General features: G+C 43.0%; 1 protein-coding gene across 1 annotated transcript in view; it reads left to right on the forward strand.

Annotated features, from left to right (window-relative positions):
* COCH (cochlin) overlaps window positions 1-3,404 on the forward strand; it is a 166,977-nt gene extending 163,573 nt beyond the window's left edge. The window contains exon 14 of the mRNA XM_030213687.1: window positions 3,226-3,404. Within this exon, the coding sequence (XP_030069547.1) occupies window positions 3,226-3,404 (179 nt within the window). The remainder of the gene's footprint in view (window positions 1-3,225) is intronic.
* The last annotated feature ends 12,686 nt before the right edge of the window (window positions 3,405-16,090 follow it).

Raw genomic sequence — 16,090 nt, forward strand, 5'->3', positions numbered from 1 at the left:
GGCGGCGGGGATGGGGGGGAGGGTGGAGGTTAGTGCGCGCGATGTTCATTTCCAGGCGGCAGTGTCCAACAGTGACTCTGACTCCGTTTCCCTCTCTGTTCCGCCCTCTGATGTCATCATGTCTTGATGGGAGGGCGGGACAGAGAGGGAAGTCTCTACTGCGCATTTGCAGGTGAGTCGGTCACTTGCCGTTTATATGTTTGATAAGGCTATAATCCACATGCCATTCAGCCTTTATTGCAGTCAGCCCTTTCCATTGGACTTCTTTGCCTTTGGATATCTGTGGTGAGTTGTTCCATCCCCATTTTTGGACTCTTATCAAGTCACTTCTTTTTCCCCAAGACATTTGCGGACTAAACAGGTTCCTGGGTCAGGACCTACCTATTAGCAATGACACTTGAAATGCCATCTACTTATCTTGTTGGGCAGACTGGATGGACCATATAGGTCTTTATCTGTCGTCATTTACTATGTTACTATCAGGCTCATTTTCGAAAGAGATGGACATCCATCTTTCGACATATATCAGAACATGGATGTCCATCTCCCAGAGACGTCCAAATCGGTATAATCGAAACTCGATTTTGGACGGCTTCAACACAGTCCGTTGCAAGGATGTCAAAATTTCAAGGGGGTGTGTCGGAGGCGTAGTGAAGGCGGGACTTCGGCGTGCCTAACACTTGGTCATCTTTGAGCCATAATCGAAAAATTAAGGGATGTCAAAGTAAAACTGGGACGTTTTCACCTGGATGTGCTTTTCTTTACGAATAAGGCACAAAAAAGGGCCCAAAATGACCAGATGACCACCACAGGGAATCGGGGATGACCTCCCATTACTCCCCCAGTGGTCACTAACCCCCTCCCACCCTCAAAAAACATCTTTAAAAATATGTTGTGCCAGCCTCAGATGTCATACTCAGGTCCATGACAGCGCATGCAGGTCCCTGGACCAGTTTTAGTGGGTGCAGTGCACTTCAGACAGGCAGACCCAGGCCCATAACCCCCTACCTGTTACGTTTGTGGAGGAAACAGCAAGCCCTCCAAAACCCACCACAAACCCACTGTACCCACATCTAGGTGCCCCCTTCACCCATAAGGGCTGTGGTAGTGGTGTACATTTGGGGGTAGTGGGTTTGGGGGGGGGGGTTGATGGGCACAGCACACAAGGCCTGCCCAGCAGTGGAGGCAGCGGAGTGGAGGGAGCAGGCTGAGCTCCTTTCCTGTATCTGCCTCCCTCTCTCTCACGGCAGCGCTTCCCAGACGCTGCCTACCGCCGCCACGATCGTACAAGATCTACCTCTCTCCGTCATGGTCTCAGATTCAGCACCAGCGGTAGCGAATCATACACGCTACCTCCTTCTAACCCGGAAGCGTCTCCTCTGCCGCGTCCTGCCCCAGCACTGCAGAAACAGGAAGTTTTGATAATGGGGGCGGGACGCGCAGAGGAGACGCTTCCGGGTTAGAAGGAGGCAGCATGTATGATTCGCTACAGCTGCTGCTGAGTCCTGAGACCGTGACGGAGGGAGGTAGATCCTGCGATCGTGGCAGCAGTAGGCAGCGTCTGGGAAGCGCTGCCGTGAGTGAGTGAGAGAGAGGGAGGCAGATTCAGGAATGGAGCTCAGCCTGCTTCCACTGTAAATTTTTTGGGAGAGAAGAGGGCGGGCAGGTGGAATGGAATGGGAGGGAAGGATGGGGGCGAAGGAGAATCTCAGGACATGGATGGGAGCGGGAGGAGAGGGCAGGGGAGAGAGGAGAATCACTGATGGCTGTAGGGAGGGGACAGGGGAGAAAAGAGAATTGCTGGGACTGGGTATGGATGGATAGAGGGGGGCAGGGGCAAGATCAGAATTGCTGGGTATGGATGGATAGGGGCAGGGCAGAGAGGAGAATTGCTGGGTATGAATGGATAGAGGGGGGCAGGGGAGAGAAGAGAATTCCTATGGATGGATGGAGGGGAGAGGAGAGTTGCTGGACATAGGTGGATGGAGGGGAGGGCAGGGGAGAGGAGGGTTGCTGGACATGGATGGATGGAGGGAAGGGCAGGGGAGAGGAGGGTTGCTGGACATGGATGGAGGAGAGGGAAGGGAGAGAGAAGAAATGCTGGACATGGATGGAAGGGATGGAAGAGTGAGGAAGGAGATGAGATGAGAGAAAAGGAAGATAGGAGAAAAACTTCACATGGATGAAGAAAATAGGCAGAAGCTGGATCCACTGGACAGTCAAGTCTGCGGAGGACCCAGCTTTTACTTACGGATATAGAGCAAGAAATGAAGAAGAAAGGCAGAAAGTAAAGAAATAAATGGAAAGGAAGCCCTGGAAACGGAGTTAAGAGGACAGATAGCAGCAGAATCAGATACTGAGCCAGCATGATCAGAAAAACAAAGTCACCAGACAACAAAGGTAGAAAAAAATCATTTTATTTTCATTATAGTGTTTGGAATATGTCCACTTTGAGAATCAGGTGCTCAACATTAAAAGTTTATATTTATTTACTTATTCTATCCCACATTAAACATGAATTAGATTGGATCCTTGGATCATTTAATTTTTTTTTCCCGGAGACAGTAATGCATTGCCTCCCCCCTCCAAGGCTCTCTCCCCGGCTATAGCTAGCTCTGCAATTTTGAGGGGAGGTACACAGGTGGACGGACGGGGGGGGGGGGGGGGGTGCATAGGTGGACTGGGGAGAGAGCCTGTTGTTAAACATTTACCAGCACACCACTGTCTAGTGCCCACCCATCCAACCTGTTGGCCCACCCAAAAATTGACTTCTGGCTATGCCACTGGGGTGGAGGTCTGTGATTACTGGGGGATCATGCCTTAATCCCTCTAGTGATCAGCTCAGTTAGAGTACCTTTTTCTGATGTAGTCATGACTGAAACAGGTCTAGATAAAAAAAAAAAAGTACTTCTTTTTTGCTCTGGACCTTTTTTTCTGTTCCATTATTGATGAAAAACATCCAGATTTTAAGCCCACCCAATTGCAATTTAGATAAACTGTGGCATAAAATGTCCCAATTCCGAGTTTTGAAAATTGTGACTTAGACATTTTTGTGAGATAAATGTCCATATAAGACATTTTTCTCTTTTGAAAATGAGAGCTATATGATCTCTAAAGGAGAGGAAGATATAATAAATGTTGTGGACAGGCCATATGCTTTTATCTGCCATCACGTTCTCTGTTGCTATGTTTCTATATTGGATCTTCTATGGTTTTTAATTGCAGGTATCACAGTCTTCTCTGTTGGTGTGGCCTGGGCACCTCCAGAAGATCTGAAAACCATGGCCTCAGATCCTAAAGACTCGCATACTTTTTTCAGTCAAGAATTCACAGGACTGGAGCAAATTGCACAGGACTTAGTGAAAGGCGTTTGCCAGGATTTTTTGAGCTCCCAAGCTGCATAAAGAAAAGAAAAGCTACTATGGTTACTGTGTGCATAGTGTAAAAACAAATAGACCTAAATACGTGTCAATGTTGTTTTGTTGTGTATGGAAGGATTGATAGGATGTCAAAGAAAAGTTACTACCTTGCTTCTTACTGTAAATCAGATCTATTTTACATTTAATTTGCTAAATAGCAAAGTATACTGTATTGTATAGGTAGAAGATAAAATATATGATGAATCACATGGTAAATATATGATGGATCACATGGGTAGTAAATGGATAACTTCTCAATTGCCAAGTCCAGCTAAATGTTTTAAAAGTCTGAAGAATCTGATATTAAAGAAAAACTATTTCAGTAGTTAAAAACAAACACACACATTGATCATATATGGTATTCTTATAAGTTCATTTAAAGTAATATACTTTCGAACAATGTACAGTAGTATATTTTACAATAGGAAAAAAACAACAACTATGTAGCAGTCCCACGAGACTCAGATTGCAGGATGTATTCTTGTTGACTTTGTTCCTACACTGTTAATTTCTGGGTCTCATTTCTGCTCTTAACTGCATTTTTTTGTATTTTATGATTAAAAGAATTATGCAAAGGAGCAATGGTGACATCCTTTCCCAAATGTGTCCATAAGTTGTTCAATTACTGCCTCAGATGTTAGATTTTTATTCTTCATTTCATATTTCTACTCCAAAAAGTTCTTGGGATGCTTTTCAGTACAGTAAAGCAGTACAATAAAATACACGTTCTTGTAGATATGTGAATTACATTTCTCCCTATACAAGGAAAGTAGGAAAGTGAAATCACTCTTGTGTATTACCATAACACATGAGTCAAGATGGTTATCAATAAACAACTTTTGGGATCACCGCTATACCCCTTTAAAGGGGGTAGCTGCTTATAAGCTCTGCCTGTTTACTGTGCTGAAGCAGCAAAGACAGCTACACAGAAGCACAACTCACCCTGCGAGACCATGACCAACACCTGTGCCACAACTAAAATGCAGGGTAGTAAATAAAAGCCAGCAAAGATTGTGTTATATATGATTTAATTAGTAATAGAGAAAGGAATAAAAACAACTTCTGTCACTAACTGTCGTTTTCAAAACAGAGAACTTCTTGGGTCTATTAATAAAACTAGGGGCCCTTTTACTAGATGCCAGATAGCAAAGGTAAAATTATTTTTAATGTAGAATGAAGTAGCCATGTTAGTCCACTTTACAGGTTAATAAATTTTTTAAAAAGATGTAAAATAAGATGATAACTTTTTATTGGACTAAATAAATTTTTTGACTTGCTTTCAGAGGTCTAAACTTCCTTCCTCAGGTTAGTAAACTCCAAAAAGCTAGTCAAATTTATTAAATTAGTTCAATAAAAAGATATCACCTTATACATTTTTGTTTCAAATATTTATTCATTTTTTATTTTATTGAGTGGAATGTGTCAGTTTCTGAAATTTAAATCTGTTGATCTGACTCAGTATGGCTATTCTTATGTTACAGTCAATTTGCTTTATAGATCCTGAATGACTTTTTTAAGGTTTTGTATTACTTTTCAATATGCCTAATATTAGAATTTGAACTTGATTTAGCTCATAGCATTCTTAGTAGTAGTGCAACTTTCACTTGCTAACCTTGAATCTCACTAATTAGGGTGGTACTTTTCATATTTGGGATGGGACACCCTTGGTATCTCTGCACTCTAGAAATTGGACCTTAGCACTGGTGCTTTTGTGTCATCCAAATGTTCTGGCTGCCTATTCTGTAGAAATGCACTTCCCTTCCAACTATACTGTTCAGCCATCAAGCTCTCAGTTTGAGCAACCACTTTATTCTTTGACATATGATACATATCTACATAAGTACATAAGTATTGTCATACTGGGAAAGACCAAAGGTCCATTGAGCCCAGCATCCTGTTTCCAACAGTGGCCAATCCAGGTCACAGATACCCGGCAAGATCCCCAAACAATACAATACATTTTATACCGCTTATCCCAGAAATAGTGGATTTTCCCCAAGTCCATTTAATAACGGTCTAAGGACTTTTCCTTAAGGAAGCCGTCCAAATCTTTTTAAAACTCCACTAAGCTAACCGCCTTTACCACATTCTCTGGCAACGAATTCCAGAGTTTAATTACACATTGAGTGAAGAAAGATTTTCTCTGATTCGTTTTAAATTTACTACATTGTAGCTTCATCGCATGCCTTAGTCCTAGTATTTTTGGAAAGCGTGAACAGACGCTTCACATCTACCCGTTCAACTCCACTCATTATTTTATAGACCGCTATCATATCTCCCCTCAGCCGCCCTTTCTCCAAGCTGAAGAGCCCTAGCTGCTTTAGCCTTTCCATTTAGACGCCCAGTCTCCCAGTCTCGTAAGGTCTGCTTGTAATTTTTCACAATCCTCCCACCATTTAACGACTTTGAATAACTTTGTGTCATCAGCAAATGTAATTACCTCACTAGTTACTCCCATTTCTAGGTCATTTATAAATATGTTAAAAAGCAGCGGTCCCAGCACAGAGCCCTGGGGAACCCCACTAACTATTTATTATTTATTTATTACATTTGTCTCCCACATTTTCCCACCTATTTGCAGGCTCAATGTGGCTTACAGAGTTTGGTTATGACATAATCATTCCATGATGTCAGATACAATTGGTGATGTACTACCCTTCTCCATTGAGAATACTGACCATTTAAACCTATTCTCTATCTAATATCTAAATTTAATAAAAGGTATTACTTGTTACTATTTTACTTTTACTTATTTTGTTTTCTGTGTTGTCAGATAATTATGGATGTAAGCCCCACCCCTGGCACTGCCCCTGACCATGCCCCTGTAGCCTCCCGAAACAGTTGGGCCACCGACTGCCTATGATCATTGAAGAGTTAATTCCCCATGCTATTCAGCACAGTGCGGGGAACTAATTTTTGTATTTATTTGTTACATTTATACCTCACATTTTCCCACCTATTTGCAGGCTCAATGTGGCTTACAAAGTACCGTAAAGGCGTTTGCCATTTCAGTTGATAACAAATACAAGATTATGTTGAGGCCAGATGAGGTAGAAGTGAATCAGGCGTCCTGGGGTTGAGGGGAAAGAGGAAAGTAAATTGTCCAGTACAAACATTGATTATGTTGTGTTGCTGGGTGTGAGGATTTGTGTTGGATCGGTGGGATAAGCTTTTTTGAAGAGGTGGGTTTTTAATGATTTCCTGAAGTTTAGGTGGTCATGTATTGTTTTCACTGCATATGGGAGTCCATTCCATAGTTGTGCACTTATGTAGGAGAAGCTAGATGCATACGTTGTTTTGTATTTTAGCCCTTTACAGTTTGGGTAATGTAGGTTTAAGTATGATCATGCTGATCCGAGTTTCTAGTTGGTAAATCTAGGAGGTCTGTCATGTATCCTGGGACTACGCCATAGATGATTTTGTAGCCTAATGTGCAGATTTTGAAGATGATCCGTTCTTTGACTGGGAACCAGTGCAGCTATTCTCGAAGGGTTTAGCACTTTCAAATCGTGTTTTACCATATATCAGTCTGGCTGCTGTGTTTTGGGCGGTCTGGAGTATTTTTGTGAGTTGTTCTTTACATCCCACATAGATTCCATTGCAGTAATATGCATGGCTTAGGACCATTTATTTATTTGTTACATTTGTATCCCACATTTTCCCACCTATTTGCAGGTTCAATGTGGCTTACATAGTACCGTAAAGGCGTTCACCAAGTCTGGTAGAAAAACAAATACATGGTGATGTTGTGGTCGATTAAGGTTCAGGCACAATGGGGATCGAAGAGAGGAGAGGTTATGTGGAGGGGCATTTTCGAACGGGGATGCCCATCTCCACGGCCGGCCATCTCTGGGCCCGGCGCCACGAAGGGGCGGAGCCAACCATATTTTTGAACAAGATGGCCAGCCATCTTTTTTTTCGATAATATGGTTGGGGCCGCCCAAATGTCAGAGATGGCCGGGCTTGAGATGGCCGGCCTCTGTTTTTGCCCATAATGGAAACCGAAGCCGGCCATCTCAAACCTGGCCAAATCCAAGGCATTTGGTCATGGGAGGGGCCAGGATTCATAGTGCACTGGTCCCCCTCACATGCCAGGACACCAACCGGGCACCCTAGGGGGCACTTCTAAAAAGTTTTAAAAAATTAAAATGTCTCCCAGGTGCATAGCTCCCTTACCTTGTGTTCTGAGCCCCCCAAAAACACACTCCCCACAACTATACACCTCAACCATAGCCCTAAGGGGTGAAGGGGGGCACCTACATGTGGATATAGTGGGTTTCGGGTGGGTTTTGAAGGGCTCCCATTTTCCACCACAAGTGTAACAGGTATGGGGGGATGGGCCTGGGTCCGCCTGCTTTAAGTCCACTGCACCCACTAAAACTGCTCCAGGGACCTGTATACTGCTGCGATGGACCTGAGTATGACATTTGAGGCTGGCATAGAGGCTGCCAAAAAAAAGTTTTTAAAGTTGTTTTTTTTGAGGGTGGGAAGGGGTTGATCCCCGATTCCCTCCGGTGGTCATCTGGTCAGTTCCAGTTCGGGCACTTTTTTGGGACTTGGACCTGAAAAAAAGGGACCAAGTGAAGCCAGCGAAATGCTCGTCAAGGCCAGCTTTCTTTTTTCAATTATCGGGCGAAGCCGGCCATCTCAAAGCATGCCCATGTCCCGCCCGCGTCCTGCCTTTGTTACCATGCCGACACGCCCACTTGAAGTTTCACCGATCCCGTGATGGAATGCAGTTGAAGCCGGCCAAAATCGGCTTTTGATTATACAGATTTGGCCGGCTTCAGGAGATGGCCGGCCATCTCCTGATTTGTGTCGGAAGATGGCCGGCGATCTCCTTTGAAAATAAGCTGGATAGTGTCCATTATGAGCTTTGATTTTGCTGTGTTGCAGAGTGTAGGCATTTATGTTGGGTCGGTAGGGTATGCCTTTTTGAACAGGTTGGTTTCAAGAGTGAGGTTGTGGTCGATTGTGACTCCGAGTATTTTTAGGCACTTTTAGTGTGGTATCTTCTACACTGTGGAACACCCTTCCTCCTTATGTATGTCTCGAACAGTCCTTCTACAGCTTTAAATCCCAGTTAAAGATCTATTATTTTTCCTTGCCTTTTTCTGATCCAGGGATTTTTTTCACCTGTGATTTGATTTTGCTACGTACTTGAGACAGTTCCAAGCCTCCTATTGTTCTTTTCCTCCTGTATTTCACTTTTGTTGGCTCTATAATCTTTCCTTTCTCCCATTATCCTCTTGTGTCTTATTTTGTTGACATGTGACACTGTGTGGCTCCCCTTTCTCATCCAATTATTTCTCATCCAATTATTTATATAGTGTAAACCAGCATATCAAATAAATTGAACTTGAACCTCACAAGCATTTATGCTTTCTGGTCCTTGGTTGGATATGCCTGCGCATACCTAGTAAAATGGTCAGTTATCACTAAAATATTTTCCTTACATTGTGAATCCATTTCCAATGTTAAAAAGTGTATGCACACCAAATCCACAGGGCCTTAACTTGTGATGTTCACCAATCCTGCCACTCTTTAAGGTAGAGCCCTTCATTCTATGTAGGTGGTGCACTTTTTGCAATAGCTTTCAATGTCTTAGGCCTATTGAGGTCAATAAAACTATACTTTATTTATTTGGTCCTAAACTCACTTGTCTTGATTCTGCTCGCCATGCTGCTTTCTTTTTTTGCTGCCCCTTTTCATTGGAACTCCCTCCTGCTAGACATCTACGCTGAATCTTCATTTAAGAACGTTAAATCAAAATTGAAGACTTTCCTGTCATATTTTGTAGTTCTTTTCCTTTGTTATTAATTTGTACTATTGTAAACTATCGAACACTGCTAGTCAGCCTAGGTGGTATGACAAATCTCAAACTATAAAACCTGCCTTTTACCAATTGCAGAACTCTCTATGTTCCCATATGGCCCATGTCACCATGAAGGGACTGTAGTACCATGTTATAAAACGTAGGCAAACAAAATGACTCACCTAGACAGTCTGAGGTCCCAAACCTCTCTCCTTTGCTCTAAGCACAGTACCTATCACTGGACCCAGCCTATTGGGCTTGTCAAAAGTCCTGTAAAGTCAATCAGGGCAGGTTAGTAAAAATCAAAGGCACAATGCAGTAGGAAGGAGGAACAGCCTCAGGGGGAACCTCTCAGACTGCATTTTCAATGTCCATGTCTGTTTTGTCCCGTGCTCTCCCACATATAGCAGCCACAACAGACTGACAGTTTATAACAACTTTCTTTTTCAGAGTCACTCCTGTGAGGACGTCTGGATAATGCGCCCCATCCCAATTTGGTATTACCTGGCTGATTGCAGGCTTAAATTGTAGAGAGATAAAGCAGCCAGCCACCTGTGCCTAGCTGCATCCAACTTTGCAGTCATCAGCACATAGGTTATTGTCCATCTTTAACAAACTCCACCCCATACAAATAGTCTGTAAACTTGTCCACCACTGCCTATTTTAGAGCTAGAAATTTCATCTTATGTACTGGATAATTCCTTTCAGTCTTAGACTCCAGCTTGCATAGGCCACCACCCTCAGTCCTTCAGGGTATGGCTGATATAATACTGTTCTCCAGGCAGGTGTCTATATGTAGCTCATAAGGTTTGCCTTGGTCAGCAAATGGCAGCACAGGAGCAATTACATAAACAGTCTATAATTAGGGTTACCATATTTGCCCTAAGGCAAAAAACAGGACACATGCCCCACCCATCACATCCCCACCCTGCCCCTGTCACTTACCCCCCCCCCCCCACAAGAAAGCCAGATTCCCCCTCTCCCCCTATATATCCCCTCCCCAATTTTCCAGCCTCCCTCCATCCACATGACTCCATTCACTACCCCTCCCCTCACCCTCCTGTACCTTACACTGTAGTGCTATGGTGGTCTAGTAGCCTCTTCAGGGCAGGAAAGAGCCCCCTCTTTCGTGCCCTGTGTGACTGTAGACTTCTCTTGCTCTCAGCATCAATTCAAAATGGCTGCTGAGAATTCAAGCAGTGACCCTGCAAGACTTCTGCGAAAATCTCACAAGGCCACCACATGAATTTTTGGTAGCCATTTTGAAGCAGTGCTAGGAGCAAGACAGTTTGCAGATGCACCGGACAGGAAACAGGGAGCTCTTTCCTGCCCTGAAGAGGTCACTAGACCACCAGGGCACCACACTAAGGTAAAGGAGGGGAAGGGAGGATAGGACACCCTGAGGCCCAACTGCCCATCAGCCTACCTGTTTGTCCAAAAATCTGGACAAACAGGCAGGCTGGCAAAACCCGCCCGGATGCCTGGCCGTGTCCTCAAAAACTAGACATATGGTAATCCTATATAATCCTCTGGAATACACCCTCACAATCTTGAGTCCATCTGGCACCAAAAGTTGACACTTTTTAAATATTTTCCTCTCTGAACCACTTTGTGTCTCTCTCCGATTCATGGGTCCAAGCAGAAGGCTCACAAGTTTTGAATAGTCCTTTAGAAATCATCTATAATAATGAATCCCAGAAAAGATCTCATCTCTTTTAAATTGACTGACCCTGGCCAGAGTGAGAGCAGCTATCGTCAGGGTCTGTGGCCACTCCATTTTTATTTTTATTTTTAATTTTTTTTTTATTATTTATTTATAGTTTTAATACATTTTTAACAAGGATAAACCTTGTAAGAGAAATACAGGCAAAAATTAATATAAAAGAATAATGTTCCATTCATATTATCAAAGTATTTAACATTCTAAAGAGAAAATATCTATTGGTACATTTATACAAAATAATATTTTACAGCCTTTCTTAGACCTCAATGATGATGTGAGAGAGAAAAGAGTTAGAGAAGATCACAAAAAAAAAAGAAAAATAATCTCATAGGTATAGGCTGTTATTAACCAGTGCTTCTTTACTTTTCACTTCACTTTCTTCATCTCTATAAACACTTTTAGCTGTTCCGGTGAAAAGAATGTATATTTTGTTTGAGCCAGCTTGACCACGCATTTGCACGGATATGCAAGAAAAAAGGAAGCTCCAATGTCAATTGTATTTTGTTTTAAAGAAAGAAATTGCTTCCTTTTTTGCTGAGTTGACTTAGTAACGTCAGGGTATACCCTAACCTTAGCACCATAAAATTGGGACTTAAGGTTTTTAAAGTAGAATCTTAAAATAGTATTATAATCTTGCTCAAAAACGAATGATACAATGACTGTAGCTCTGTTCACTATTATGTCCGAGGATTGTTCTAAAATATCTGAGATATTTTGCAAATCAAGATTATCTTCAACCGGACCTTGAGCCTCTTTTCTAACAGGAGTATAGTAAATCTTATTTAGCGGAGGTATAGCCTCTGAAGGAATATTCAAAACTTCCATCAAGTATTTCCGAAAAATGTTAATTAGAGTTTCGCCTGCTATAATTGGAAAATTAAGCACACGGAGGTTCAGGCGCCTGTTAAAGTTTTCAAGTTGTTCAATTTTATTCCTAATGTCCAAAGAGTCTTTTGTTACCACATTTTTAAAGGAGTTTAGGGTCTCAACTTCTTTCTTTATAGCTTGGACTTGCGTCGATAAATCATTCTTAACAGAATCTACAGTACTTTGTAATTCTTCAAATTTAGTACTTAAATTGACCACATCACCTGACGTTTTTTGTAGCGTGGTAGAAATCTGGTCCAACATCACCTTCAGGGTCTGTAGAGTTACCTCCGAGGTCTGCACCGTGGTGATCAAACTACCCACAGAGCCCCGGGTCGCCGTTTGCATGCCTGGGTCCTCCACTGTCGCCCCTATCGACACATCATCAGAGCCGATGGGGTTTCCCGCCAGGACCGCTCTCGACGCCGGGCTAGGAGGAATAAGCGAGGTGGACGGTGGTGATAAGGAGACTTCCTCTCCCGGCGGGGATTCTGCTCCTCCGGCTTTCCCCGCTATGGGATCTGCTCCTCGCTGCAATCTGGTAGCGCCGGGAAAGAAACGCTCAAGGGACGTCTGAGCAGGTGAGGAAGTTGAGGTGGGTGGAGGTACCAATCTCACAATTCCTTTTCGTTTAGAATGGGGCATTTTCTGTTTGAAAAACAGGAATTATTTGCTCATAGACACGAGAGCGTTTCAACAATCAACCTGCGCGGCAGCCTTCTTGAATCTCTCGGCCACTTCATTTTTAAAAATAATATCCCCCCACATATTTAACCTCCACTTGGCAGAACTTACATTTGTCTAATGTAAACCACATTTTGCCAATAATCAATAATCGTTTCTCCTACCTTTCTAACCTTTTTCTAAACAGATCATCCAAGTACACTAGAACTTCCAATAAATTAATGTCTCCCACTGTCTTCTCCATCAACCTTTGAAAACTTGTGGGGGCCCCAGACACCCCCTGGGGAAGCCTATTAAACTGATAAAACCCCAAGGGACACATGAATGCAGTTTCCTCTTTACTGGCCATGAGTATTTGATAGTACCCACTACATTAGTCTAGAACAAAAAAACACTGAATCCCTGTGAGAGGATCAAGGTCACCTTCTATTTAAGGGGTAGTGCACTGGTCAGGTGTGATCCTTGAGTTCAGGGTCCAGTAATCAACACAAAGTCTCACTGACCCATCCTTTTTCCTCACAACTATAATCGGAGAAGAGTAAGTGCTGTGAAACTTGAAAATAATCCCATTTGCGTGAGTTCCTCCAGGTGAGTACTGACATCAGCTAAGTCACCTTAAGCTATTCTCCTGTACCTTTCTCGAAATGCAGTGTCATCTGTACAGCGTATGGGATGCTCTCCCCCCTTTGCACATCCCACATCCCATTCTGACAATGAGAACACGCTAACACTTTGGGCCAACTTCTGTTGTAACCGAGCCTTCCATTCTGGGTAAACTGGAGAGTCACCAAATAGGATCAATTTCCTGCATAGGCCCTCTTTTGGGCTCTAATTTCTGAACTGCTTCGACCCTGCTCACTGTAGCTATGTTAGCCTTTGGGGATATTTGAATAGGGCGAGTAGATTCACTCTTCACCTGCACAAATACCCTCTGAGCTTTTCCCTTATCCAGTAAGAGTATACCATTCTGTACCAATAATCCCACAATCTATCCTCCACAGGGGCTTAAATTATTACTGTTTTACTGATGATGGTGGCATCAACAGTCAAACATCTACTTAACTCCTTGATGCCTCCAGGGGGCATTTCAATGGGATGTTTACTCCTCTACTGTATGTCACCCATCTGGTCTGATCCCTCCACTCTAGCCCCCCCGCCTTTATAATAAGCGTGCAATAGTATAACATCTGGAGAGGAATGCTAGTTTTAGCTTCCCAGGTCTCCCTGATAGGCCTATACTAACCTCCCAAACTTGTGGGAGTTGATGCCCAATAGCACAGAAATCTGAGATCCAAGCTGTAAGTCTGTATGTACTAATTTTGGATGACAAATGTGCATAAACTACAGACACACACAATCACCCAGGGAGCAGATACGATAAATACCTTTATTTTGACGCCAACAGATTATACAGCTATGTTGCTTCTGGTTACAGGTAGAGAATCTTCATAGCAGTCTCTAGCCTCCCCTGCATGGGGAGAGGGCATGAAGGGTCTGGACTGCAGACAGGGGCAGCTAAACCTCCACAGTGCACAGAGATGGAACAATGGAGCAAAAAAACAGAAAGAAAAGAAAGCTCTAAACATACCAGTGTAAAATGCAATAATACTCTTATGCTGCCTGGCCCAAGCAGGGCAGGACCCGGGCCAAGGTAACACGTGAACATGGGCAGAAAGGAATGTTTCTACTCCCACTCACTAATTGATAAGGGAGGTGAAAGCTCCTTGGCTGTGGCAGGGGGATTCAATGATAAAAACAATGTAAACATGGACATGTAAATATACAAAGAGAAATGAAGGTAGATAACCATATGGCTTATCCAGTCTGCCCATACATGACATTTATTAACTCTTCCTCTCTCTTAGAGATCTTATATATTGTACCAAGCTTTCTTGAATTCAGATACAGTCTTTGCCTAAACCACCTCTACTGGAAGAGGCCATTCCACGAACTCACCACCCATCTTGTGAAGAATTATTTCCTCAGATTACTCCTAAATCTGTCCCATTTCACTTTTCTCCTATGTCTCCTTCATTCCAGAGCTTCCTTTCAATTGAAAGAAATTTGCCTCTGTGGAATCTGGTAAATAAATGGAGTATTGTGTACAGTTTTGGAGGCTGCATCTTGCTAAAGACGTAAAAAGGCTGGAAGTGGTGCAAAAAAAGCTACAAAAATGGTTTGGGATTTCCATTGCAAACTGTACGAGGGGAGACTTGCGACCTGAACATGTATACCTTGGAGAAAAGGAGAAACGGGTGACATGATACAGATGTTCACATATTTGAAAGGTATTAATCCGCAAATGAACCTTTTCCGGAGATGGGAAGGTGGTAGAACTAGAGGACATGAATTGAGGTTGGAGGGGGGGCAGACTCAGGAGTAATGTCAGGAAGTATTTTTCATGGAAAGGGTGGTAAATACGTGGAATGCCCTCCCGCGGGAGGTGGTGCAGATGAAAACGGTAATGGAATTCAAACATGTGTAGGATGGAATACAGCTAGCTTCAACACTCAGATTCCCCAAATCAAAGCAACCTTCAAGAGCTGCTTCTACTATTTGTGACAGCTACGCTGCCTCTCTCCTTACATCGAGAAGGTAAATCTTATCCCAGTTGTGCATGCCATGGTAACATCAAGACTGGATTACTGCAATGCACTATACAATGGTCTGACTACAAAGGGCCTGCACCAGCTCCAGTTGATTCAGAATGCAGCAGCAAGACTCATAAAAGGTTGCAAGCGACGTGACCACATCACACCATTTTTGTAAAAACTTCATTGGCTACCAGTACAATACAGGGCTAAATTTAAAACTCTATGTCTGATCTTCAAGGCCCTGAAAGGAAATGGCCCTGAGTATCTAAAGAATAGGATGATCCTCCACACACTGCCAAGGACACTAAGGTCCTCCCAAGTACTTTCACTAACTACACCCTCTCCAAAAGACATTACACGATGTGATACCTGTAAGCGAGCCTTCTCCGGAGTAGCCCCCACACTCTGGAATGATTTGCCTGAAAGGCTCAGCTTAACACAAGACTATCTCTACTTCAGGAAACAGGTGAAAGCTTGGCTCTTCAACCAAGCCTTTAATGGAAGAAGTAACTAACTTGTTAGTCTCACTCACACACACAAGGTGTACTCAGGCTGCATATACTGCAGCGGGACATGTTTATCCACTCCTCCATGTGCAACTTTCTTCAAATCAGTCACCTTACTTTCTAATTCTTCCTACTTTCTTACCCATCTGTATATTACAACTTTGCCTTACCCTTCACTACCAATTATAATGTTCTATTACGTATTGTGTTGACATTGCTAGTATACCATGTCATACTTTGTATTGTTTTCAAATATTTTTACTGCTGTAATTGCCTATTGCTCATGTTTGATCTATTCTTACTGTACACCGCCTTGAGTGAACTCCTTCAAAAAGGCAGTAAATAAATCCTAATAATAAATTACTACTACTGCTACTTAACATTTCTAGAGTGCTACTAGGGTTACGCAGCGCTGTACAGATTAACATAAATTGACATAAAGGACAGTCCCTGCTCCAAGGAGCTTACAATCTAAAGGGCGA

This window comes from Microcaecilia unicolor, chromosome 9, assembly GCF_901765095.1.
Source record: "Microcaecilia unicolor chromosome 9, aMicUni1.1, whole genome shotgun sequence".
Classification (NCBI taxonomy): domain Eukaryota; kingdom Metazoa; phylum Chordata; class Amphibia; order Gymnophiona; family Siphonopidae; genus Microcaecilia; species Microcaecilia unicolor.